The sequence below is a fragment of the Synchiropus splendidus genome, chromosome 12 (genome assembly GCF_027744825.2).
Source record: "Synchiropus splendidus isolate RoL2022-P1 chromosome 12, RoL_Sspl_1.0, whole genome shotgun sequence".
Taxonomy (NCBI): Eukaryota; Metazoa; Chordata; class Actinopteri; order Syngnathiformes; family Callionymidae; genus Synchiropus; species Synchiropus splendidus.
The window spans coordinates 4,045,044-4,073,016 of NC_071345.1; the positions used below are offsets into that span (position 1 = coordinate 4,045,044).

The following is a 27,973-nucleotide window of genomic DNA, read 5'->3' on the forward strand; positions in this document are numbered from 1 at the left end:
AAAAGTGTCCGCCATCTTTGACTAGAGCTGCACCGCTTCCCCCCATTGATGAAGAAGTGAGGAGCGCAGTGCCTTTGCAGCATCACTGAGCGAGCGAGAGGCGGCCAGAGCTGGAGACATTTCCTCCGTAACTGACGGCAGGAGGACCGCGGCAGGCTCAGGTAAGACCTCCTCGCCCGCATCTCCACGCTGCTTTTCGTTCCCAGCGCCTCGTTTGCGCATCATTTTTTCCTTGGGTCATTCACGATTGAGCCCTTTGTTTCGCAGTGCTTGTTATTGCTGTGTCAATATAGGTGTTTTACTCACCCCAAAGGTGGTTTTTGGGGGGGTTTTGGTGAGCGACGGCGGGTGTTGGAAGTGATGCGTGACCTCCTGGATGGAACACGCAGTGGATGGAGGAGATGTTGCGCTATAATGCGCAGGCTGAAGGTGGGCGTTTACTGCGCCGTGGGGTGAGACGCTGGAGGTGACATCCGTGGCTGCGTTTCACCTTGTTTTAACTCTAATATTTCATTGTTTTCCGTGTCGCAGCAAGATTTTGAGGGGTGGGGGGGGGAAATCTGCCGCAACAAAACAGCCACGGATCGAGGTGTTGTAAACTGCGCCACATTGGAGTTGACAAACAGCAGGGCGGAGGAGGAGACGAGCGTCGGTCCGTGAACGCACCGTATATGTGCGTGTTACTGACTCGGCAGCGCGGTGGTCGTTGCGGGGGTGGACCGGTGCAAACCCGCACTATGACTCCCCCATCCCCCTCGGCACGTCTCCCTCCACTCCCTGCCATCCTCGACCCCCACTTTAGCCATTAAAGATGGCGGCATTGATCACGTAAACAGCATTCTATAGCTTTTTTTGTTGCTCATAATCGTTTCTGACCCCGGTTTGTCTAGATATTCCCTCCCATATTGCTCTTTATTATACATCATATATGCTAAAAACGTTAGCACTGGCTGATCAAGAGTGAATATTGGACTGAAAAAAATTATTAAAACTGAAGAAATCACAGAACAGAACAAAAAAAAGCTCAAATTTTGACACTTGGACCATAAATAAGCTTGTTAAAGTGGGAAGTTTAATTTCTCGGCTTCATTTTGCTTAGTTAAAGCAAGCTGAGTCATTAGTCACCTCTGAACTGTACATTTGCTGCCCTCCTTATTTTTTTTAATAAAAAGAGATTTAGTTTTGATATGTATGTTGACATTCATAGGTGATTCACATGCAATAACCAATATTCAGCTCAAGAGATGCTTTACTAAGACATCTTGGATCATCTTTAACACTAGATAAAATCGATAAATAAAGTCAGTAAACCTTCTGTCATATTTAATGCTCGATAAAATAGTTATAGTCAGTAAAATTATCATCTTTAACACTAGATAAAATCGATAAATAAAGTCAGTAAACCTTCTGTCATATTTAATGCTCGATAAAATAGTTATAGTCAGTAAAATTATCATCTTTAACACTAGATAAAATCGATAAATAAAGTCAATAAACATTCTATCATCTTGAACACTTGATAAAATCGATAAATACCTCTTTAACACTTGATAAAATCGATAAATACCTCTTTAACACTAGATAAAATCGATAAATAAAGTCAAATCGATAAATAAAGTCATTAAACCTCGTATCATCTTTAACACTACATAAAGTCGATAAAGTCAGTAAACCTTTTATCATCTTTAACGCTCAATAAAATCGATATAGTCAGTAAAACTATCATCTTTAACACAAAAAAATGGATAACTAAACTCAGTAAACCTCATATCATCTTCAACACCAGATAAAATCGATAGTCAGTGAACCTCGTATCATCTTTTAACGGTAGATAAAATCTATAACTAAAGTCAGTAAACCTTCTATCATCTTTAACACGACAAAAAAATCTATAACTAAAGTCAGTAAACCTCGTACCATCTTTAACACTAGATAAAATTGATAAAGTCAGTAAGCCTTGTATCATCTTTAACACTAGATAAAATTGATAAAGTCAGTAAACCTCGTATCATATTTAACGCTAGATCAAATCTATAGCTAAAGTCAGTAAACCTTGTATCATCTTTAACACTAGATAAAATTGATAAAGTCAGTAAGCCTTGTATCATCTTTAACGCTAGATCAAATCTATAAGTAAAGTCAGTAAACCTCGATCAAATCGATAACTGAACCTAGTCAATGGCTCTTGGGTTAAAACCCCACCATGAGCCGGTGCACTGCATCACGGCGCGTCTGTGGTGCAGCCGCTGAGTTCCGACGTCCTTCCCAAGGCCGCGTAGCATGGAGCCGGCAGAGATGTGACGCAGACCCAGATGGAAGCATTCATCACTGGAGGTGGTCGTAATGACCACATGTGGCGAGAGGCCGGCGATGGCCACCTCTTGATGGAATGTGTGGCTCATTAGTGGATCGGTGGTCACTTCTCCAGGAGAGTTTGATTAACAACAACATGTGAATCCGTCTCACCTACTGGCCGCCTGCGACCACTCAGCCATGTTCGAACGGCTGGAGGGAGCAGGGAGGGGGTGGGGTGCGTGCCGACGCTGTCAGGCCTTCTGCCACGCCGGTGACTCACGCCGCCGTCACCATGCGCTTTATTGTTTCTGAGAAATACCCGGCGACTCTTCCAGCGCCTTCGTGGTCCAAGCCTGGCCTGTATGGGATCGATGCTGGAAATGGAGCCGTCTCTGCGCAATGCGTGTTTTATTGCGCGAGCTTGATTCCCTGCAGCAGGCGGGGGATCAGTGACGGTGAAAATATTCCGTTTTGTAACTGGATTCAGGATCGACACTCGCATTGCAGCACTTCCACAGCAATTTTTGGCCCAGGTGTGTCCAACTCAAGGAGCAGGGGCCACATCTGGACCACTACTGTTTCATATGCGGACAACAACAAAACTTCACCTGCCTGCTACTGAGTCTCACAGAGTATTGCAACAGTTGAAGCTTCAAATCTGACTTTATTAACACGTCACTCTTTCTTTTCCTTGCCACATTGTGACCGCCTTTACAGAGGTATTTGACCTCAGGAAGAGAAGCTGACGCGCTCCTCAGACTTGTTTCTGAGAGGGATCTCAAAACAGTATATTGATGTTTGTGCTTCTCGCTCTAAATCAATGACAGTAGCTCATGAATTCCTCTCTATTTCTAATGACCTTGCATCAACCCCATTGAACAGAGGTTTCCAGGGTCAGAAGATGTCTGTGTCAGGTTTAAGTTTCATGAGCTACTCAGTCAAACCCCCATTTATAACACCTTATACAGTAAGAGCTCAAAACCAGTAAAGAGGTTTGTCGTTTTCCAAAACTTAAATGGCTCAATTTTGGAAGCCGGTTTGTTACAATGGGAAGTATGTTATGAAAAATAGCAACTTTTCTTTTCTTTTCAGGGACACTTCACTCGGCTCCAAATGTAACATGAGAGCATTAGATGTTTAAATTACATTTTAGGTTGATACCATGAGCTATGAAGATCAGCGTCTTCACAGCTCACGGTAATGATATGGTAATAACATCTGCAATGAGAACGTTTGATGCAATAAAAAGAGAAATGAATCATAGTTGCAAAAGTGTTTGGGTTTTAATGTAAAAAAAGAGGATTTAAAGAATTGGTCAGTAAATATGAATCAGTTTGGGCAGCAACTGAACACCTCTTGTTGTCACATCTCACCTCATGTCTACACACTGCTTTACGCCCCTGCAGCTCTTCAGTTTCACCTCCTAACCTTTACTCGAACTGATGCATCAAGTGTGTAAGGTCAGAGGCCAACGATGCCTTCAGGACCCAAATATCAACACCATCCAACCGGATCGATTTTATTGAGGCTGTTCAAGCGTCGGAATGGTGGTTTCCGCGACTGTTACATGATGTCATGGCGTGTCCTGGTTGTCTCGTAATAAAACGCCGCCCGAGCTGCAGGATTTATTCATGCGTCGGCCCTGTGCTAACTGGCGTGAATGACGGCAACATTCCTGATCTAAAGACGGACGGTAGCTCATGTGAAACGGCAGAGCAGCGTGAACATGTGATGAAGTGAAAGTCACTTTCTCAGGTCGTTCATCAGCCAGAGAAGCTCTGTCAACCATCTGTCCCCCTCTTTCGCTCTCCTCTCTAACTGGGTCAGAGTAGGACTTTGTTTAACCAGACTCAAGCTCGTGCACACGGAGAATGGAAGCGGTTCAACGTGGATTCAGTCACTGTTTCGATCGACTGCATTTTGTGTGTTGGAACATCTTCACTCTGGTTTGGGAACGTCTCAGGAACTCACACTCAAAGCTGGAGAATATGGAGAAGATACCAGGAAGCTTGAGCTAGACCACTGTGTGTGAAGCCGCGTGGATGCGGATCAGCGCCGACAACTGTCCGACTCTGAGCTGCAGCGACCATAGGGCACCAGATGGGGGCGTAACAGGCTTCAGTGGAGGGTGAGTTCTCCTGCAGGGACGTCCACAGAAACTGAGCTGAATCCAGACGTATCATTTTTCACCTCAGAAGCCAACGCTGGCTGCGGCACGGAACGAGCCACGGTTTTTGTGTAAACCGCCTCCCCTTAACCAAAGCTTCCATTTCCTGGATAAAAGCGTGCGTGGACGTCTTATCCCTGCTTCACTGAAGCTTAAAGACGCCAATTAATCTGCCTGGGTCAACATGAATGTGGGCCCCTGCGCTCCAGCTCACACGGCATTGTGCGCTCAGGTGAAGCGCGCCGTCATCTGCCAACACGCCCGAGCGTGGCCCGCCGAGATAGTCTTGATCCAGGGAGCAGGAGTCTGCCCCTGACATTGTTGCCGTCAGGACGCTGCTTAATTTATAGTGCTGCAGTGCAGCTGATGGAGGCTGTCGCTGCACGGTAGCCTCCGCGTGGGAGCCGGGAATATTGGGAGCTTTACTGTAATGTGAGCTTCATCACGTATCACACTCGCACACGCGGCAACATGGCGAGCTCTGTGTGTACATCAGCATGTCTGCTGTGATTTATTATGCATCATCCATCTGTTCGCAGGCACTAATCAAAATATTTGCTACAGTGCTGCGATATTAACCCTCTCTGCTGCTGCCACCCTTGTTTTTTATCGCCCATCACTTTCTGCAGTTTCATAATCTGTCAGCTGAGGCACGGTCTGATAAAGCTAATTTTGAAACTACTGCATTTAATATTTTACTGCAGCGACTAAATACATCTTTCAAAATGTGTCATGTCATTTTTAATTATTTCAGATTTTTTAATAGTGATCATATATGAAATATTTTTTAAATTTCATGTTTATTTAGCTGATTTCCTTTTTTTTTTTTTAAAAAACCATTTCTTATGGTTAAGAGAGTTTTTACCTATCGTAATATGTATCACAATTTGTGTTTTGTCCAAAATTATTGTCATATTTTATTTTTTTTGTTATTTTCTCTTTTTTTTTAATCCAGCATTTCATCCCCCTTAACATTTGCAGATTAATACACATTTCATTACCCTGTTATGACAATATTTTGATTAAAACTATGTGGTATCCTGATATGAATAACCGGACATCTCTTGTGCCATATTTTTGCATTGAAGAAAGTGAGGCGGAGGTACACCACTGCTGTTATGATATACTGTATTATAAAACATTAAGAGAGGCCGTGATGTCGTGTGCGCACGGGTTCGGTCATAATTCCATCTACTGGCCTTGCATAATTGCTTTTTAATGAGCTTGTTGTTTTTATGAGCGCTGAAATGTTAAAAGGCTCCTGTGTGACCGCAGCGACGTGTATTAGACAGCGACTCAATTTCAGACATGGAGCAGTTGGGATTAGCAGTAAACCCTGGGGATCATTGGCTGGTTTTCCTGGATCCTCCGTGTAGCGCTGCATCACAATGACCTTTTGCACGACGGACACGTGCGGCATTAGCGTTCACCTAGCTACATTCAGGTGGGAATCTGGCCATTGGACAATTTGATCTCTTCCTTTCTATACGATATTTTATTAAATTCACAATGTTTGTGTGAAGATGCTTGTGATCCAAGTGCATGCGATCTGTCATAATAGCTTGGAGTGCTGCAGTGCATCAGGGGATTTAGGGTTTTAGTGGTGGGAGCCATCAGTATTAGGCAGGCTGAAATTGTTTAGCAGACCAAGTAGGCTTTCATGTAGATATATATATATATATATGTATATATGTTTGAAAGGCTGCCGGTTGCCTGGGTTTGATGTTTGATAGACCTGCGGTTGTTTATCTAAAGCAGAGGTGGGCAAGGTTATATATTGTGACCATTTAAAGGGGCCGTCAAACCCAAAGAAAGGGGGGTTTGGGAAAATGTTTGTTTGTTGTGTTTTATTAAATTAAAACCACATTCCATTTAAAGACTCTCCATGTGTCTCATACATTCCAACATCTACTTTCAATTCTGATGTGTTTTAAGGGACAAGAAATACTCGGAAAAGATGAACAGTTTAGAAAAAGAATCAATCGAGAAAGTTGCATCGTAATGAACAAAAAACAATCCACAAGACAAAAATGTCGGAGACAACAACAATGTAAGTTTAATAGTTCCGCTCTGACTCCAGGAAGGCCACATAAATGCAGTCGAAGGGCAGCTTTTGGCCCCGGCGTGCACTTTGCCCAGGTCTGATCTAAAGCAAAGGACCACAAATATAGTTTGGGTTTTGTTCTAAAAGGTGATGACTCATGTTTTTTCAACTTTTAGCATTTATGGTGGTTGGGTCACTCTTTCACTCCCACGATGTAATGCATTGATGTTTGCATGACGTTTGTGTCCTACACTGACGCCGATGGCGGCCCCCAGTATTGCATGTTGACACATTGGGCTTTCAATTGGGGCACACTGGGCGGCAAACCCTGACGCCATGAGCATTACAGGGTGGCTTGGTTTGGCTCTTGATAAATACTGTTCGCGTTCATTCATGTTAACAACGACCCTCCACATGTCTGCTTTTCATTGCAGGAGAGGGTCGAGATCAAAATATGTCCCTCTGTTCTTAGCGCAACAGGTTGTAATCCAAGAGTGATATTATTGAAATGCTAACCACAGTGGAAGGTTCGTTGAATGAAGAGTTAGCTAAACTGCTTTTCTGACACAATCTTAAACTGCGTGGTTCCCCTGGCTAGCTTTAGCTTGTGTTTAGCGCCAGGTTACATTCGCTAAACAGACAAAGTAGTGATGTCATTGCGAGTCACACTCGTCTAGATATCGACAAAAACAGTAGAACACTTGGTGTTGGAAAGTGCTGGGGAGAACCCTGGACTCGATTTCATTGTGCGACTCGGACCACGACGTACGAGTAGAACAACAGAGGGGGAGGGGTTTCAACCGGTGACATCAGGATGAGCTGTCCAAGGAGTCCAAGGTGGTGCAGGTACAGGTAAATACTTTTGTCTAGAGCAGGCTTGTTTAGCGCTGGTCCCCATTATACTACAAGTAACATCCGTCTTACGACCTGCTCGACTTACATCCACCCGTACTTAGACCACGGCCAGCAGATGCTTATTTATTTATTTTTTATTCAATGTCTGGCACCGCAGCACGTAGCAGCCAGACATCACGAACGACCGTTACGGCAGCACAGTATCCCAGCATCTCACTCTCACACAGGGATCTATCACTACAGCAGCACCTGTAACCCTCGCGTCGGCCATTTTGAATGGCATCCAACTTATGTCCAATCTGACTTACGTCCGGCTGGTCGGAAGTGATCCCGGTCGTAAGTCGGATGTTACTTGTATTGGGAACTATTAGGTTGACCTTCTTATCCTGGTAGTTTTGTGTAGTTTGAAATGGGCTTTGTTCTTCGCAGTATGATGTCTGATGGATGATGGAAGTCTGTCTGCGCTGTGACGGGCTGGCAAACTTTCCACTGGGTCCCTCTGTTCTCCCCAGCTGCAGTGAAGCTTGGTGAACAATCCTTCAACCTTACTTTTAAATTGCAAACTGAAGAACAGCCGTGTTTAGTTCAAAATGGCTGAGTAAACTGCTTGTTTGTGACAGCATCACGAGTTGGCACCTGGTGCTGCGGGTCATTGGATCACTGTGCATCTATGATGCTGTCAGCTCTATAACAAAAGGTCTCTAAACATCTGAGCTCAACTTTCTCCCCCCTCAGCTCCTGACTTCTCCCCCGTCATGTCAGCTGTCGCGGCCCAACAGTCGTGCGCGGTAATAAATGCTGCTCTGGGCGCTGCTGTAGGTGTTTAGATGATGAAGCACCGAGGGAGAGCGCAGAGGTGACTGTGAGCGCGGCGCTGCAGGGCGTTGCCTCCTGTCTTGTTTGTACTGCGCACATATGAATTGCCCCTCAGCTTCACGCAGCTCTCACTCTCTGCACCTGTAAGATGTGCTTGTCTATTGTAGCGAGGGAAGCAAGAGAGCGTCACCTCCCCTCAGCCTCTGGTCTCTAGCAGCCAAAGAGGGCACACAGATCATCGTGTGGTTCCTCCTGACATGTTTACTGGTCGTGGCCAGCCTGGAGGGACAGAAGCACGGCCACATTCAGGGGATGTAACACAGAGGTTTGGAGTCAACGTGATATAGACTGACTCTCACGTGTGAGTTTGTTTTGATAGATTTTGTTGATCTGTATATTCAGTATCGACTATCAATCATGGCAAAAATGGCTCCCTCTGCAGGAGGCGTCCCCAGCTCTTTCCAAGGAGCCGTTCCCTGGACAACCTAGAGTCATGTACTCTCCGGTGCATTGCTGAGGCCCCCTGCTGGGAACAAGCCACTGGGGTTCTTCGATACCAGACCTGGGCAAAGTGCGGCCCGATGCCTGTATTTTCCTGGCCCTTTTGACATCAGAATAAAACTAAAACTGATATGTTGTAATTTTACAGTTTTTTTTTTGTTTTAGTCACCACCACTTCAGCAGTAAATATATAAATATAAATATATATTCTTTTCATTGGCCATTTTTGTGTTTTTCTTGTTCCTCAAAATACATTGAAGGAATATTGGAAATATATTTTGAAATGAATTGCCTTTTTATCTTGAACATCTGGTCCATAGTTATATTGATTTATATTCAAATTAAATGTGTATAAATTGAAATATGTCAATATGTTTCATGGCATATTTACACTTCTTAATGTCCTTACTTACATTTAATCTTCTTAGGTTAATTTCATCCTTGTTACATAAGTATATATTTTGCGGTCAAGTTTTGTAGTCATTTTGTCTTTCACACTTTCTAATGTGGCCCTTTGGGAAATTTAAGTGCCCACCTCTGTTCTATACTGAGACGTCTCATAAAGCAACCTTCCCGTCCATAGATCAACCAGTAAATCTCAGTCTCGTTCTTCATCACATCCTCATAAATGAACCTACCCCACCAACCTTGCTGTTACCGTCATGCTTCAACCTTCCAATTGTTGCCATACTTGTTGGAACCTGACACACTCTGGATGTGTTACAACCTTTGGCTCACGACCAGAGAAAGATGAATTTATCCAACTGCGTTGAACCACAACACCCTCCGCAATCCAGGCCCTGGTTTCAGAGTGAGGTTATAGTCTCTCATCCAGTGACCAACGGCGTCGTACCCATCTGCAATCGGACAATTCAGCGCCACAGACACCCCCCTCTGGCCGTTCTTGTGTCATGAGGGACACACTGCAGCTGCGCCCTCCTCCTTGAAAGGACCATCCCACCGCATTCATGTAGCTAGCCAGTCTGCTTTCTAGCGTAGCCCCTCTGTCGTCACATTAGCATCAGTGCTGGCGGATGTACGTAGATTCTGTTGTAATGTTGTTAGAGGAGATTTGCGGTGCTGTTTAAGAAAGTGCAGACACAAAGAGAGTTCCACGATGTGCACGTCAACACGATGTGCCTGACCATCGAAAATAGCTCAAAATGGAGCTGCAGGCACTGACAGCATGTGTCTGCTGGGATTTATTTATGTGTGCTGGAGCTCACTTTGGTCTGATGAGACACAGATAGGACATTTTATGTCTTTAGACTTGACAGTTGATGTTATGTGCTGGGGAATAGTTATATGTTGCTCTAAACTGAGGTGGAAAAGGCTTTGTGAGAGTGTTGTAACAGGGTGTATCTTGCGATACGATACATATCCCAATACAGGAGTTGTGATGCGATACGTAGCAATATATTACGACACTGTAAGCTCAGTGATATATTGTAATATTTGCGAACAACAGCCGTTATTTGCGGGAGTCTAGAGGATGGAATGAATAGCTTCAGTGTAAGTAACTGCAGTGGGACAAAGATTATTAGTATTAAACACTTACAAATACAGCAAGATAGCAGCATATTTATGTGGTCAGCTTCAAATATTGATATAGTATCGGACCAGCATTTATCTCAACATTAGAGCATGTCAATATTTTCTTACAGCATTACTTCATATGCTTTCTTGCGGCAGATATATTTTCTTTGCGAGGCCTTGTGGGTATTCTGCCAGGAGGTTGTTAGTCACCCCGGTCAGGGCTGCGTTGGGACTGGAATAAATCTTGGCGAGAGTATGCAAACTCACATCATTTGAAAACATATATCTCAGATCTATGTGTGTTTGAAAGAGTAAGTGACTGAATTTTTAGCCACTCTAGATTTCAAAAATGAAGTGCAGCAAGGCTCAATACTTGCAATAACACTATTCAAATCCAAACCACTTTTCTTCAAGCTAAAGCTAGTTAAAGCTAAACGCAGCTAGCGTGGTCAACAGTAGCGCGATGACAAAACAACCAGTGTTATTGTGAGCCACTGAACAGACTAGCATCATTTATCAGTTTAATACAGGAAGGAAGGAACAAACGGGAGCCCTTGATGACAGCTGTGCCGCCTCGGTCAGCTGGGGGCGCCGCATGCACACGCACTGTCGATAGTGTTGCAAAAAAGTTTTACGATCAAAGGATCCAAATTGCTCTGGTCAAGAAGGGCATTGAATCTTTTTAATCCTGTTGCGATTTTAGTTTGTAATGTCAGTACAGTAAGGAGACGAGAGTTGGAATGTGTGGAACTATTTCTAATGTTTAAGTAGTTTCTGTAAATTTGGAGCTTCATTCATGCGACTCACGGTTTCACGGACTTCATAAACTTTCACGTGTGACTTCCAACATACATGCTGATGTCTTCAGTATTTCAATATATATTGTGAAAACATCCTCAGTAACCACAACATGACGGCTTGGTTGAACCAGTCAATCTTCATTCTCTGCGACAAACGGACTCAGAGGTAGGATGATAAGGAGCATCCACTTAAAAATGTGTCCAACCACTTAAGTTCCAGTCCTATTTCCTGATCGAGGAAGTGTCCATTATTGATAGGGAAAGTGTTTGGCCTCGCTCGGATAATTGCTTTAGACTGAGCGATAACCGTCCGACCCACATTCATCACATTTTACTGCACCTTTTCTTGGCGTGTAAATTAAACCAGCCGCTAATCAGAGAAGAGCAGTGGCCTCGCTCAGCGCCATAAAGTCTTGTATGTGGAGGCAGGTTTTAATAACTGGGGATGTGAGTCTTTGCCTTGCAGCGTGGCCGCCGTGTTCTTTATTGCCTCCTTGTTGACTCCGGGTCAAAAGGTCTCCTTGGTTACTGTTGGCTGTCGTAAATGTCAACATGGGTGTTTCCTCTCATGCGGAGGTGGTGGACAATCCAGGGCTAGAGGAGACGCTCAATACAGAAGCAGGTAAATCAAAAGCTGTGTGTTTAACACAGACAATGGTGATGGATGGGTGGTGATAGCTTGCTGTTCCTCTGGCGGTGACGCTGAAAGTTGAACCGATCAGCGGCCTGGATGCGAAAGAATCAACTTTTATGGCAGATGGCGCTGCAAACATTTCATCATCTTTGGATCTCCAGACACATTCATGTCCTGGGAGAGGGAAGCAGCATTTCACGGATGGCAGCGCGGCGTGTAACTCAAAGGTCATTGTTCGGATGGCTGTAATGGAATATCCTCCTGGCCATTGGAATCTGTCGCGGCTGGCTCCATTACTGCAAAATGGCCTCTTTTGTTTGTCCCCAGCGACACTCTGTCACTCGGCTCACACCACGGAGAGGAGCTTTCTGTAGACCTGTCAGGTTTGCCCACGTGTTGTTGTCGCTAAAGAGGAAAGAGATGCCAACTCTGTCGGTGTTTAACTTCAGAATCATTGACAGCAGAGATGAGACGAGAGGCGCCAATCAGAAGATGGCGCCACGCGGCGGTGCGGCGGCTAGTACCATCACAATAAGCGACTCATGTCACCGCTGTCCTGTTGAATCATCTGTCATTGGTTCCAGTTTCATAAACTAAAGAGTTGCTGGTTTGCCTTCATGAAAGATAATAAAAAGAAGTTGTTGCAGGGGAGGACTTTTCCCAGGCCACTGGGGGGAGCTCTTGAGCAGTACCCAGAGTCACGCCCCTGCCAAGGAAGACAGAGATAACCACAACATTGACAACATAACAAGTGGGTGTTAGCTCATAAGCAGAGATGACACATGTAAACAAAGGCATGGACGGTCATTTAAACAAAGTGAATGACAGTATAGTCGAGGCCTGTATGACTGAACTATGGCCTGCAATTTCGAAATGTCTTCGATTAAAGACCTGCTGCAAACAAGTCCTTTCGAACTCTTGCAAGCCCCATAATGCACTGCAACAGTTCTGATCATAGGCGAAGGTGTCAAAGGCTTATATTTCTGTGACTTCAGTAGTTTCAGAAAATGTATTTCTATCTGGAACATCTGTTGTGGCAAAAGCAAACAAGTTTTAAATCCAACTTTGTCTACACGCAGTGCTAACAATAATAGTCATCACATCTGACCTCACATGAGTTGAGATGATTTGTGAGCTGAAGTACAACAACAGCTGTCATTGTTTTGGGGACAGAAGCTCAGGGGAAGAAGATGATAAAACAACCTTGTCTTGTTCAAGGAAAAGCTCTGTTGTCTACTGGGGAGTGAGCGTCGACATGAAGTGGCCGGATATAGTGGAATTTAGAGGAGGGCTCGGGGATAAAGAGGCCTCCTGGACTGTGACCTCCTGACCTGAGCCGTCAAAAACAAGCGCTTAAAGTTTTCTAAAACATCTTATAACATATTTACACTGGCCTCTGTGCTGAGATCAGCTGCCATGCAACACACCAAACTCGTCATTGAGGCATAAAACCAAAGGTCAAAGTGGCTTGTAAATGGCTGATCGGTGGAGTTTGTTTAGGGCCGACGGTGGCTCAGATGTGGAGTCTGGCGAGATGGAACGCCGCACTGCACCGTCCACTTTATGTAAGCCAACATGGCCGACAGTGTTATGAAGCGATGCAGGAGGGCGAGAGTAACAGAGAGAGAGAGGGATGAAGCTGAGAAACAAGGTCAGCGAGAGAAAGAGTCAAATGATGTTCGTCACCTTATCAGAGCTGAAAAACAAAACAAAGCTCTACATGTAGAAATGTTCGAAGCGTTCGCCCGGCGCATGCTCATGATGGTGCTGGCCTTTGTCACTAGTCTTCCACCAAGTGTCTTTGCTCATGGAAAATATATAGTTTTTCATACCTAAATAGTGTCTTGGTGTCCCTGAACTCAGTGTCATCATCTCTGTATAAATGGTTTATTGTTCAATGTACTTTTCGTATTATTTTTCAAACTATATGTACTGAATGGTGCAGTATTTATTGTTTTGTAAGGTTATATTGAAGTGTGTGTTGGTTATGTAGCTTTTCAGGGGTCAATAAAGAAACAGTAATCCAGGTTACATAGCAAAAATACTCATCATAATAATAATAATTATTATTATTTATGTTTACATTTTGAGTGAAAATGTCGCATAGCAAGCTCATGGGCTGAAAGAAAGGCTGACAGAAGAATGAGACTGAGAAGACAGACTTCTCTCTCCCAGCTCGGAGGTAGCACCTCAGAGTGTGACGCCGGAGCTCCTAAATCCCTGCCTCACTTCTCGACGACAGCTTGACGCTTCAGCTTCTGTTAACTCGAGTGAGTGGACGCCTGTTGGTCCGCAGCAGTGAGTCACCTTGCTGGAGGCCTGACTTGGCAGCAGGATGATGAATGTATGTGAGAAGCTAAAGAGGTTTTAAATGAGCAAGTGGTGATGAAGCAGGAGTCAAACGTGGCTTGGTTTCATCTCCACCTCTCTGTCTTGCAGCTCTTCCACTAGGATCTTTTCTTCCCTGTTGGAGAGCGTCTCCACCCCCCACATCCAGCAGCCATGGCAGATGATGCGGACATGCGCAATGAGCTGTCAGACATGCAGCAACGTGCCGACCAGCTGGCCGACGAGGTGAGACACGTTCTGCATGTTTGGGACGGACCCCAGCCGTCCGTGCCCACGTGTGTGTGTGTGTGTGTGTGTGTGTGAAAAGAATGAACAACACAGCGAGTACCGAGGGTCATTCCTCAGCCTTGTAACAGCACAATGTTTCAAGACTGTTTCTATTTTCCACAATGGCCAAGTGAGTCCTGAAGTGCGTCAGTGTTATCCACATTGAGGCGGCTTGTTGCCCCGAGCGCATCAGCCCTCGGGTCTCACATGTGACTCAGCTGAATATTAAACACACACGCATGTGCTCGCTCAGCCAGGGGCTCGCTCGAAATGGCGGCGGTGGCGGAACCACACTCTTCGAGAGGAAGCTTTGAGATGAGACAAGGGAAACTCGCAGATTCCCTTTGACTTGTCTTTGATGTGAAGTCCTCGCCGCCCCCCCGCCGCCGGCCCCTCGGCTCAGCTGGGGATGCTGTGTCACTGTGAGGAGGACGAGACTTCGCCGGGTGACGTCCCGGTGCCTGCCTCCAGCCAGCAAGCTAGTAGAGCGAAACCAGCTGCCAATGATGACTGATGAAAAATGAAATGAAAAAATTCAGATAATTTCAATAAAAAGATAAAAAAAGTGTTATAATGCTATATTACAAATATACGGCTCCAAATATTGCAAATTCAGTTTCATGAAAGATCCTCGGAGAACAGGTTTTTCAAATGAAAATGAAACACAAAAAAATTTATGACCATCATTTTATTTGAAAAAAAAGACATAACTAAAAGAACTAATAGTTGTGTTGAAAAAATTACTTAAAAAGAAGTCCAAAACAAAAATAAACAGTAAAATATAATTGAAAATAAACATATTTTCTAATATTATTAAATATTACTAAAATATTACAATAAAATAAGAATCATTTTTTTAAATATTTTTTTGTAAATGAGTAACCTCAGAATCATTTGCAAATCAGCTCAAGGCGTGGGAGAACCAAACATAATAATACTACCGTAATAACAATACTACAAAATAGGGGCCACATGTGGGAGTTCACCTTGAGGCACCTTGTTTATACCTGGTTCAGGCTGATATTGAAATAAGTTCTGTGTTGATTGTTTGTTTTTCACATTTCACTGGGGAAAAAAAAGGCTGATGTCGCACTGAAATACAATTCTTTTTCCTCCACAGTCACTGGAGAGCACCCGTCGCATGCTGCAGCTGGTGGAGGAGGTAAGTCTGAGGCTGCGAGGACCTTCACTGACGCTGTGTGCTGTGGCTTCGTAGTCTTTACGGCTACTGGCTTTAGCTCGGAAACTTCATGGATCAGGAGAACAACTCAAGTTCTCCTTTATTACAGTGGAGCAAATGCTGAGGCGTCCTCCACGGCAGGACCTCAGCTCTCTGTAGTCATGTGTGCCATCACATTTGATTATTCCCCGGAGTTTCCCCAGGGCCACATTCTCACTGCGCTGGGAATTCTCCAGCATGAAGGTTTGCTGAATTACAGAATAATTTATCCGCCCGGACGGAGCCGTTGCTCCCCTCTCGGCGCTCGCATCAATGCGGGTTTCCTCCTGAACTGCTGAGCGAGCAGGACCTGCTGGAAAAGACAGCGCGGATTCTGCCTCTCTATAATCTTATTTACTCCTGTCGTGCTGAGACAGGTGGCTCAACTCTCCAGCGCCGCAGTCCCGACCTCCACATCTGCATCCCCCACCTGGACGCTCTTCTGACAGCCCCTCAGTGTTTGGGCTTTATTGAGAGGTCGACGTGCTGTCAGCGTTTTATTTATTTGTTGATCCCCCGGGAGCTGTTCCCATATTTCCTGCCCCGGTGACCTTTGACCCAGTCAATAGCAGCTTCTCTGCTGATGTTGGGGGAAGATTTGTCCCTGTCAGGAGCAAGGAGAGTTAAATTCCCTGCTCAAGGTGACGAATGAGAGGTTCACCGCAGACAGGTATAAAATAATCGCCATCAAGTGGCATGAGCTTCAGCGTCTCTTCAGCTTCTTCATACTGTCATACAAGAAGCCACATTTTTCAATGTGACTGAATTTGGTATGTGACTGAATCAAATGATGGACCCATACGTACATTTAAACAACAAAATATTCTTCATTTTGCATCAGTTTGACAGTAGCACAATAAATCACGACGGTGGCTACAGTCAAGTTTGTATATCACTTTATTAAGCTAAAGCTCTGTTAATGTCTTGAAAATATTTGTATAAGAATTTCAATGTTATAAGAATTTCAAGTCCATTCAGAGTAGTGGAAACCCTGGACATTATGTAGTGAGAAACCTCCCTGAACCAAAGCAAACAGATGCTTTTGTTTGCTTTTGTTCAGGGATTCCTCCATGTTTGTTGTTGTTGTTCTCATCCTAGCTGCCACGTGTCTTGTGCATCAGTGTGATCAGTGGACCAGGAACTCCTGCACTGACAAAGGTTCCCTGTTGTCTGGAGAGCAAACTGTTCAATTAAATTAAATTAAATTAAATTAAATTACATTTTAACAAATTGTAACACATTTTAACAATTATTTAAATGCATTTTTAAGCGTGAAATATAAATATGATTTTATATGACGATTTTATATTAACTTTATTTTATTTTATTTTATTTTTGTCAATTAATTTGCCACATTTCAATTGGTCTTATAATAGTATAATATTTTATAATACTACACTAAAAGTATATAAGTCTTGACTGAGATGTTGAGGTCCATGACTGATGATGTTTGCTGATGATATAGTGATGAGGAAGGAAGTGGGGAAGGAGAAAGCTATTCGGTCCTAAACTACAAATGAAAATTTCTTATTTTAGATTTTTTTTAATTCAAATATATAAAAAATGTGTAACTGTTGATGCCAATAAGAAAAAATATATAATGAGTTTGACAGTTTGGGCTGAAGCTTCGTCAAGTACAGTGTCGCTTTATTTGTGTGGCTTTTTTTCGGGCTCCTCTTGCGTCCCACAGCTATTACATTCAACCATTCAGATGACTTAGCTTTCGAAATGAAACCCCGTGTTTTCAATGACAAGCAACATATTTTTCTGGGCTTAAATCCCTGCGGCGTCTGCGGCTCATTACTGACCTCTATTTCCTTGTGTGCCCCCGTGTCTCCTGGGAACAGAGCAAAGATGCTGGCATCAGGACCTTGGTCATGCTGGACGAACAGGGAGGTAAGTGAACACGACCCCAACTCGATGGCCCACATCTGACACGAATGAGTGGCACAGACAGCCGTCGATACTAACCTGTGAGTCGCAGCAGCACCCGGGAAATTCAGTCGAAACAGACATAACAAGTCTTCATGGATGTTTCGTTTCATATGCTTGTTTTCTTAACCCTTTGGTTTCCTCGGTTTCTCTTGCTTCTGTTGCCTGGAAACTTTCTTTGCTTGAATTTGCCTTAAACTTTCTTTTCCCTCTGCTTTTTTTTTTGCTGAGTTTGCATTTTCATTAAACTTATTGCTTCTGTTTCTTTGAATTTTTTTATTCTTTCACTAGATCACAGCGAGGAAATATTCTGTCAGTGCCATGAAGGGGATTTTTAAACTTTAATACTAAAACACTTTCCAACCTAAAGTTGATACTTTATGATGGGAAACATTCCCATGGACAGAATATCAGAGAAAATAAACGTGTTTGATTATTTATTTTTTAATTCGATCCTTAACCATATTGGTAAAATCATAGTGGTGTAAACACGTTTTAAATAAGCTAAAATTAACTGAATAAAAGCAATAAATGAATATGTTAATATATTTGCAAACCACCTTGGTTTAAAACAATTTAAAAAAATTGATTTATTAAATTGACTTGTGTTGTTTCACCTGCTGTTCATGAAAGCCATCTGTAACATACAGTATGTTGTGCACCACCAGGTTTAAATTTGAGGTTTATTGATAACTTTTTGTCTCTTTTAATTGATTAAATCTTGTTTTACTCATGCAAAATAGTAATAATAATAATAGTAATTGTACTTAAATTCAAATAATAAAACAAAACATGTTATTCATTTCTGAAAATGGAAATTATTGAAAATTATTTGAATAATTTGAAAAAAAAAGATAATTATTGATAACTTTTAGTGACTTTTAATTAATTGAATCCTGTTTTAGTCATGAATAATAATAATAATAATTATAATAATAATTATAATTGTACTTAAATTAAAACTTTAAAAATAATGTATTCAATACTGAAAATGGAATCAGGCGCAGGTGACTCAACAATGAAACTACTATCATAAAAAAAGTGTGTTGTGTAGGATGAGTTCTGGTTATTGCTGTCCATGTCAATGTATCTTAACTCTTCACTAGATGTGAGTTTTCTGCCACAAGCTTAATGTAAAAGACACATTCTCAAACAGCCCTCATCCTCAGCACACACTCATCTGGGATGGTTCCGACACTGTTTTCATGATGAATTCGACACATATGTCCGAACGATCGATTTCAGCTGGTAATGACAAACACTGAGATCATCCTGGGCTTTGTAAACTCCCTGGTTGTGTTGTTATCGAGAGGCGCAGGTTAAACATGACCAGGAGCTGGAGCTATCGGAAGGCGTCCGTCCGAGTGCTCTGGGAATTGGGGGATTCCCGGCTCCGATATTGGCTGGAAGGCATGTAGCCCAGATCGTCTGGCGGATTGGACCCTGTCGTCACTCCAGGGGAAACAGCTCTGACCATCCATTTGTCCACTGGTCAATAGCTACATTGCTGCTTCAGAATCTCCAAGGCTTAAGCCTGTGTTGACCTCTGACCCCTGGTCACTTAAAAAAAAAAACTAAACGAAAGATAAGTGGAATTCTTCTGAATATGAACCAGGGATTTTACAAATCTGACGACACGTTTTTGACTCCATATTTAACCGTTTCTCACTCTTTCACACTTTTCCTGTGCTTCACACGACCAGGATTTCTTTTTCTGTGGACGACCCCGACATAAGAGAAACCTCAGCTCAGCCTCGCAGCGACTCAGAGAACTACAGCTGCCAGAAATATTTAAAAAAATAGTTTAAATCCTTATCATTTTTAGGTCTTTGCGTAGTGTAGTATTCCTTTAATCCAGGGGCATCATGTCCCCCAGTAGGGGGCGCTTTTACAAGTGCACTACAGCGTCCTATAGATGGCAAAGTGTACTACAACTGGATCAGTTGTTTGTTAAAGCGCTCGGCTAACATGAACATGGTGAGGAGCTTAGTCGTCCGTGGAAGATCAGGTGTAGAGAGAAGGTTACTCGCCAACTTTATGCATTGAAATTGGGTGGAATCTATCCCTGATCTGGAAAAAATCAAAAATAATTTTGAAAAAAAAAACTCATCATGAGTTTATCCAATGAAACTGACTCAATTTTTTAACTGTTTATAATGGTAAATACAATGTTTGTAGCGTGGAACGTGTTTAACTTAAGGACCAAAAAGGTCAACATAAGTGGAAACAAGTGAAAACCACCAGAGCTGAGGAAACTATCATTCATTTATAAGCCATTCACTTAGCGTCGCCTTCATGAAGACAGAGCTCAGTGCACCACAGTGCAGTCAGTGAATGACATTCATCGTGGAGCGACTTGTTTCCCAGAGCTCCGCCGAGTCGCCTGCTGCTCATCATGACTCTTATCTTTGTCGATCAACCAATGAAATTCATTCCACTACTGTCATCCCTTTGTCCTGACCAGAGCAACTCGATCGTGTCGAAGATGGCATGAACCATATCAACCAAGACATGAAGGAAGCCGAGAAAAATTTAAAAGATTTAGGGAAATGCTGTGGGCTTTTCATATGTCCATGTAACAAGTAGGTACTGACAACGTGCCTCGAAGGTTCTTACATATGTGGTGGCGTCCAGTTTTTCCTCTTTTTTTTTTCTTTCTTCTTTTCACCTTTGGTTGAGTTTTCTCTCGTCAAAGTGAGTGTCTGAAGTTGTTGTCTTCTCTCCTTTGTCCTCTCTTTGTCTTTCTCTCTTCTCGTGCTCCGTTGTGGGGGATATATGGCTTGTGTTTAATCAGAGCAACTGGAGCGCATCGAGGAGGGAATGGACCAAATCAATAAGGACATGAAGGATGCAGAAAAGAATTTGAACGATCTAGGGAAATTCTGTGGTCTTTGCTCCTGTCCATGTAACAAGTAGGTGCTGCTTGCCTGCCTGCCTGCCTGCCATTCAAAAGATACCAACCGAGAAACACAAACTCAAATAATCCACCGAGGAGAAAGTGACGTCATCACGGCCTTCGGCCTTCAGTCCGCTCTGCTCAAGGGTCAAACTCTTTGTCAATTGAACGTAGAGTCCGCTGCGTCGGAAAAGATGAACGATTTAGCCAAAGAATACAGGGTTAAAAAGAGGTTAGCACAGTTAAAAGAAAAGCTCTTTTTCTGATATTTTTTCTGCCATTTTATATGTTTGAAATATTTTAAGGGGAGGGCTTTATTTATGTTTTATTTGGTGAGAAATAACACTTTATTTTCATTTCTGCAACTGTGGTAGCATTTTAAATAGCTTTAAATGGGTTAAAAAATGTTCAATTGGCACTAAGTAGATTGTATTTTATTCTATTCTATTCTATTCTATTACATTGGATTACATTGCCTTTGGTGGATATATGTACTGTATATTTAACAGGGATAGTTTTTGTTTTTGTGAAAATATAACAACAGAAAACAAAAAAGAAATCAACAATTCTAACAATACTAAAGTGCTTCAGTGGATTAAAATAAAGCCAAGAAGGGATTCGTTCTTCATCCAGCAGCTCTTCTTCCACTTCCTCATTCCTTAAACACCAGTAAGAGAGCAGGGCCTGGGCTTCCAAATCATCTTGGTACTCAGATCATGTCACGATATTTGGACCACTGCTGGAAATTCAAGTGATCTCAGTCCCAAAATACCTCCGGTCACTTCTCCTCTGCATGATGTCTACCGCCACTGCGCCGCTCTAACATCCAGTAGATCCTCGCCTCTGCCGCAGGCGACCAGAGTTTTTTGGTTTTGTTTGGTTCCCCCTTGAAATTGAAACCCCCCCCTCCCTCACCGTCATCTCAGAGCGATACGCCAGTGACATGGAATGATGGCGAGCATGACCCTTGGAATGCTCATGCATGCATGACCGTGCAACTCATAAACGGCGATGCTACACATGATGATGCTCCGATCATGATTCTGCTGTTAACAATGTTTACTGTCATCATTTCTCTGTGGTGGGAAACTTGCAAATTTAAGGTTAAATTGAAGGAAAACAATATTGAATTCTTTTTAAATATCGTACGACAAACAGGATTTATTTTATTTTTATTTATTGATTTTATTGAAATGGAATAAATATAGAATATATTATTTATTTTGAAACTAAATTCATATTTTAAAGATTGAAGCTGTTTATTTGTCACCATACAGTGAGGTGAAATTGTTTGTGATCCTGCTACAATAAAAACTAATAACATAAAATAAAATACTAAATATTAAGCAATACAGATCTCAGGCATACATTGGACAAAGTAAAAGCTAAATGTGTGTGAGTGTGTGATTATGTATATATTGCCAATGAAGTCAGTAGAACAACTTTTTTTACTGGATGATCTTGGCCGAATACGTTCTTTAGAAACTGAAAGGCGTCCTTGTAATCTACCAAGTATTTGGTAAGATATAGAGACCACCTAAAATAAACTTCATATTCCGAGTGACTCATGTAAACACTGTAGTGGAGTGTCAGAACCAGCCGAATTTGTCCTTGCAGCATGGCTGCTGTTTAAATATTAAAGCGCCATTAACCGACAGGAAGCGTCGCAGCGGTGAAGCTACACAACAAGCGCTGAGCCGTGTGTGTACAGAGGGAGACGTGCTGAGGCTACACGGGCTGCGTGGCCCTCTGCAGCTCGCTGCTGCTTTGTTTACTCCCCCGGTTGGTTGCTGCAGCTCCTCCGCAGTGGCGCCGCTCCTGCAGAGCTGCTGACTCCTGCTCCAGCGAGCCAAGCTGCGGCTCCCGCAGGGAACTCTCCCTCATGTAGGCCAGCCCCATCAGATAGTGACATGGGAGCCTGCCGGGAGGAAACGCACACATACGTGTGACGGGGAGACAAAGGAATGCGCCACTCCTCCGACACCAAGATCAGCACAAGCTGCTGTCTTTCCTAATCCGGTCCCCGAGCTGCAGCCTGTCAGGTCCGTGGTTTAGTCCCAATATTGGTGGACAGTGGCTGCCTGCCTCCTCCTGATAGAGGGGTTTGATTGGCACATACATATACATATATATATATATATATATATATATATAAAATCCCCCAAATCGGTAAAGAATATGACTGAAATCTCAGTTTCCATGTTTTTTTAAAACAGTTTTCAGTTGAAACAGCTCTGTCTAACCACACAAAAGTTAATGAACTTTTTTATTTTCATTGCAAATTGAACGCTTTTCATGTCTTTAATAACAGCAAAACTAAAATGTTCCGGATCAAAACAAATCCTGGAGGCCAATACATCTCAGCTATATTTTAAACGTGTTGTTAAATCAACCTCTTTGAACAACTTTTTGAAGAGATTTTTAAAAAAATTTTTAACGTCATTTCATCAGTCTAAAGGCCCATTTATGCTCCCTTTACGTACGTGTTGCAGTCACCGATCACGTTCTCCACCAATATATCCACCAGGGGGAGCAGCCCGAAGTAAAACGTTTATGACTATGACTCCAAAATGGCGACTGTGGAAGAAGTATTGATCATGTGCCTCTTGCGCAAAAGAGGAAACAGAGGCAGAGTTGTAGGAGGTGGTGGTCGGTGAGGCTGTTAAATATATCGCCACTGGAGGACGGAGAGTTTCCACCATTGTTATGTCTTCTTCGTGTCTCATTCTAGCTACGTATCAGGTAGTAACAGCAAGACTGCCCCTCATGGTTTCCGGTGGTACTGCTCCGTTTGATCCGTATCCTTAAGCTCTGTGGAGACGTGCAGGAATACGGAGGAAATGGAAGCAGAGCACGGGCAGAAGGCTCCGTCCGTAACGTTGAGCATAAATGGGCCTTAACGCAGTTATCTTGCGATTAATCGCCACATAACAAACTTTGAAATCTGTTCTAAATGCCGCGTAAAGGAAGATTTTATCAATGCAAGAGTTGAATTTGCGCTCAATTGCGAGTTAGTTCCGCGTTGTTCCGATTAAACTTTTCATTCTGTTGACAGCCCTACACCGTATGTATGTAGTGGCTGTGGCACTCATGAATTACGACCTGACTTCGGACAATTGATGAAGTTTACTGTCATCTGCAACATTGTTGGGTTTCTAGCTTATTCTCATGCTTAAAAGCAAATATTCAGAAGTAGCAGTGAGGTAATTTACTGAGCGTAGTGGCATATACACACACTCACACAAAAAATAAATTCCCTCCAAAACTGAAATGCTATGATGCTAACGCAGCTGTTAGCTTACTGTTTTTTTCAAGCTAACTTTATTTACGTTTGGTGCAACTAAGTTTATTCATTATTTTTAGCTAAATTTTGTGAAGGTTGTTTTTTAATGTCATAGAAATTGACCAAAATTATGTCATAAGTGTATGAAGTGCTGTGTTTGTTGCTAAGATACATGCTAATCTTCAACCTTAGCTCACGCCATTCTCACGTTTTACTCGGTGAGTTGCCACGTGTGTCATGATGATGCGCTGAATTTTCGCCGAGACATGCACCGCCAGCGTGAGGAAACCAAAATAGGACATGAAAACTATAAATAATAGAAAGTAGGTAGGGGTATGTAGGGCTCTTTCAAGGGGAGTGTGTGTTTACCACACTGGTGTGTCAGCAGGGACGGGAGCGAAGAGAAACCTCGCCTCAGTTGGTTTCTATTAATAACAGCAGTGTAGGAGGCTGAGCCATCGCAGTCGCTGGCTTCAAGGTCACCGGCGAGTGTTGACCGGAAGTGGCGTTCTGAGGATGGTTAGACTGTCAAAACTTGTGTCCGCTCCCAGGAGAGAAGTGGGAGGCGCTAAATCTGCGGCGCACGTCCGGGAGGTGGGCGCGGTGGGGAGGTTGCGGCGGGATGGTTCGGAACCACGTCGCTCTCTGACTTCTTGCTTTGGTTTTCTTTTCTTTTCTGGTTCCTTTGCAGTTTGTTCTCCGCACTAATCGTCCCCCGTCCTCCTGACCTGTTGTCGTCTGTCTGCCTCTCTGTTCTCTGTTACTCAAATGTGGGAGCGGGTTCAGTCCGAAGTGCCTGTGGGAGGGTGCGGGGGAACTGTTTAACTGCATGCCTCTGATCCAGGAGAGACGTAGCGCACACAGCTTGCCTGATTCTGTATGTTATATACGTAGACATATAACATCGTGTTAGCGCAGAGCCCAGCCTAGTCCACGCCTGCTATGCTTCTGCTTGAGTTACTCTAGTTACTCCCTCTCTAACTGCCGGATGCATGGACACTGTGGCAGCGCCTCAGATGCCAGGCTGGTCGTAGGTCACCGCAGGGTCAGCCTGGTTGAGGTGAATGACGTAGAGCTCCGAGGAGCCGCTGAATAACTGTCATCCCACCCGTCGCTGTCGGCGCACAGGATGAAGAGCGGCGCCAGCAAGGCCTGGGGGAACAACCAGGACGGGGTGGTGGCCAGCCAGCCCGCCCGCGTGGTGGACGAGCGCGAACAGATGGCCATCAGCGGAGGCTTCATCCGCAGGTAGGACTCAAAAAGTGCATTTTCAAAATGTGTTGGGGGGGGTTGAGGATCCAGGAGGAGCAAGATGGTGGAGGAGCTCCGACATAAGCAGCTTAATCGACGACTCCATTTGACTCTGAAGCTCGGCAGCGACAAGCACCAGAGAGCAGCCCAATGAAGTGGAAGCTGAGGAACAAGTGGTGAAGCTCAATAGATGAATGTGTTTCAGCTTCTCAGCGGATTTTAATGAGAATATTCCGGAACATTTGTTCCTGCCGTTGGAAGACGGTGATGTATGGACGCGTCTGTCTCCGCCGCGTCGCATCTCTGTAACGTGTCGATGGATTATCCGCTGATCAATACCTGTTTAGTCGGCAGGAAATCGTCTCCAGTGCAAGAGACGGGGATTTTTTATTTATTTTTGCCGCCTACTTTGACTTGAAAACAGCGACTGTTGAGCTTAATGCACACAAACGTGAAAATACAATATAAAGGTCTGATTATAAATGTTGTCTGAGCAAATATGTGATCATGAAGTTGAAATAAACACTGCAAATATATGGTTATTATATATATTGTATTAATATATATTATTATATATTATAGATTACATTACTAATAATATTCAGAAATAAATACATTTGACTGTAAATATTATGAAAATTCAGGTAGAATCCATTTTTTTACATACATTTCTATTTTTGGATCTAGACATATATTAATAATATTTATTGAATATTTATTTAAAATATTTACACAAATGAGTGCTAAGGAATTTTAAGGAGATATAAAATATAACCCAAAACACATTTAAATAAATGAAGTCGATAAAACTGAACAAAAAGGAAACAAAATTTTTTTGGAATGATATAATAAATACTGAGAAATAAAGTACTAATATTACTTCCTTGCACAGTAAATATTGCAGTGTAAATTTTAAATAAAAAAATATATGGTACCAGAAATATAAGTAAAATATATATGAAAAAAATCAAGACCATTTATTTGTCGTCTGTTATGATTTAAAAGTCTGTTTTTATATTGTAAGGTGACAGATCTGCTTCGTGTAGAGCGGAACTCTTTAGAGACTTAAATGTTAGCAGCTGGAGCATCGACGCTTGTGCGTGTGGATGTGCAGGGTAACAGACGACGCCAGAGAAAATGAGATGGACGAGAACCTGGAGCAGGTGGGCGGCATCATTGGAAACCTGCGCCACATGGCCCTGGACATGGGCAACGAGATCGACACCCAGAACCGCCAGATCGACAGGATCATGGAGAAGGTAAAGGAGACAGATCCACATCTTGGGTCTCAGGACAAATCCCAGCTGAAACGCCAACCGTCTCTCCTCCTCCTTCCAGGCCGATTCCAACAAGACCAGGATCGACGAGGCCAACCAGCGCGCCACAAAGATGCTGGGAAGTGGCTAGACGCCGCCGCCGCCTCGCAGCACGACCGTCTCGGCGTCCTGCGCCGCACGTCAACAGGCGCTGACATGCTTTCATCATATTGACCTTCTCGGTTTGCACACATGCACATATCACCTCCCCCTCCCCCATTGTAAATGTTGTTCTGTGTGTCGTCTGTCGAGCTTTTTCAAGAAGATTGTCCTCGTATACTGATGATTTCTTATACTCCGTACATCATTCTTTCCAAAGGTTGTATATAGTGCTGAATCGATGGCTCTCTAGCTCACCGTGAAGTTTTTATTCTCTTTATCAAGATATATATATATACATATATATATCATATATTATTCTATATCATATATATCATATATATATATATATATATATATAAAAGTACAGCGCTCTGGATGACAAGTACGTAATAGGAATGCTATACAAGCTGTCTTTATTTTCCTTCTCAGTATCGTCTTAGTAAAACTGTGTCTTTCCATTTAGGCTACTGTCACGCTCCTTATTTCAGTGTTGCCGCACGGAGGAGGCAAAAGTCGGGTGACAAGCAAACACTTTGCAGGCGACGGTTCGGGTGTATCGCGAAAAGCACTTACAATCAAAAGGCAGTCCGTTTGTTTTCTTCATCGCAGTCACTCTGAGTTTCCTGTTTAGACAACGTGCAACTAGACTCTCTGTAGCTGTATTAGACATTGCATTCCAAGTGATGTGACTTGTGCGTTCTCTGCATGACCAATGGTAGATTTTAGTCTTCTAAATAAAACCTGTCTGAAAAATATATATAAAAAATGATAACACGGCAGTAGCAAATCGACAGAATCGCATGCTCAGTATTAGGACACAGTTGATCGTTCCATACTCCTGCAAGTTTGCAATAGTGCCACTCTCTTTCTGTCTCGATATATTTACCGACTGTGACCATCTTGTTGTAAAATAACGCAAAAGGGAACAAAAAAGTGACGTAACACAAGAGAGGACTCGGGTTGTATTGCAAAAAAAAACACAAACAAACAAACAAAAAACAGCTGTTTTCTAAACGATTATGCAGTTCAGTGATGAAGATGTTGACTTTGTGCTGAAAGACGAGGACTGGTTGTGTATTGTAACATAGGTTTTGGATGCTCTGAAAAAAAAAGAATAAACGTTTGCAATGTAAAGCAAAGACGCATATTTCTGAGAGACCTTACTTTTATAAGAAGACTGTACCTGTAAGTTTACTCCCCCCCCCTTCTCCCCCCATGTGGTTTGTTATTGGTAAGATCCTGATCATGTTCAACTCCAACTCAAAAAAAAATACACAACTGAAGGGTTCTTTCTGTTGCTTCTGTACTTTAGAGCTATGCACCAAATCGCCAAAATGTCGAGTAGTTCAAGTTCAACCCCCCAAACCTGAATGACACAATACGTTCTACTGTGAGATTGATGTCCTCAACGCATGGAATATTAAAACTCCCTCTCTGTATCCTGTCAGTGTGTGAAGTGGTGGACATTTTGTAGCTAGCTGAATTGATTAAAAGTAATAAATCCGAGTTGCACGCGTGTTTTGTCTTCATTGCTGCTGTCAGTCCAGGTCCGGGGGATTTTTCGGCGCCGCACTGGTCGAGGGTTTGTTCGAGCTAACTGTAAAAGCACCGTGTCAAAATGATCCACCCGCATTATCCAACAATTATTTATAGTCAATATTCTCCAGATAGGTGACTTTATGGGGTAAATATGTAAAACATGAAAGGATG

At 43.0% G+C, this 27,973-nt stretch overlaps 1 protein-coding gene across 1 annotated transcript; it reads left to right on the top strand.

Moving 5' to 3' along the window:
• snap25a (synaptosome associated protein 25a) lies at positions 1-27,779 on the top strand. The gene is made up of 8 exons (XM_053880678.1): positions 1-161; positions 14,088-14,222; positions 15,385-15,426; positions 17,331-17,379; positions 20,210-20,327; positions 24,723-24,842; positions 25,960-26,104; positions 26,184-27,779. Exons 2-8 carry the CDS (start codon positions 14,151-14,153, stop codon positions 26,250-26,252), a joined length of 615 nt encoding a protein of 204 aa, XP_053736653.1. The 5' UTR covers positions 1-161; positions 14,088-14,150; the 3' UTR covers positions 26,253-27,779.
• The last annotated feature ends 194 nt before the right edge of the window (positions 27,780-27,973 follow it).

Coding starts and splice junctions, on each gene's coding strand:
- snap25a (XM_053880678.1), top strand. CDS start 14,151: ATGGCAGATGATGCGGACATGCGCAATGAGCTGTCAGACATGCAGCAA. Junction 24,843..25,959: donor AGCGGAGGCTTCATCCGCAG/GTAGGACTCAAA, acceptor GTGGATGTGCAG/GGTAACAGACGACGCCAGAG. Junction 26,105..26,183: donor TCGACAGGATCATGGAGAAG/GTAAAGGAGACA, acceptor TCCTCCTTCCAG/GCCGATTCCAACAAGACCAG.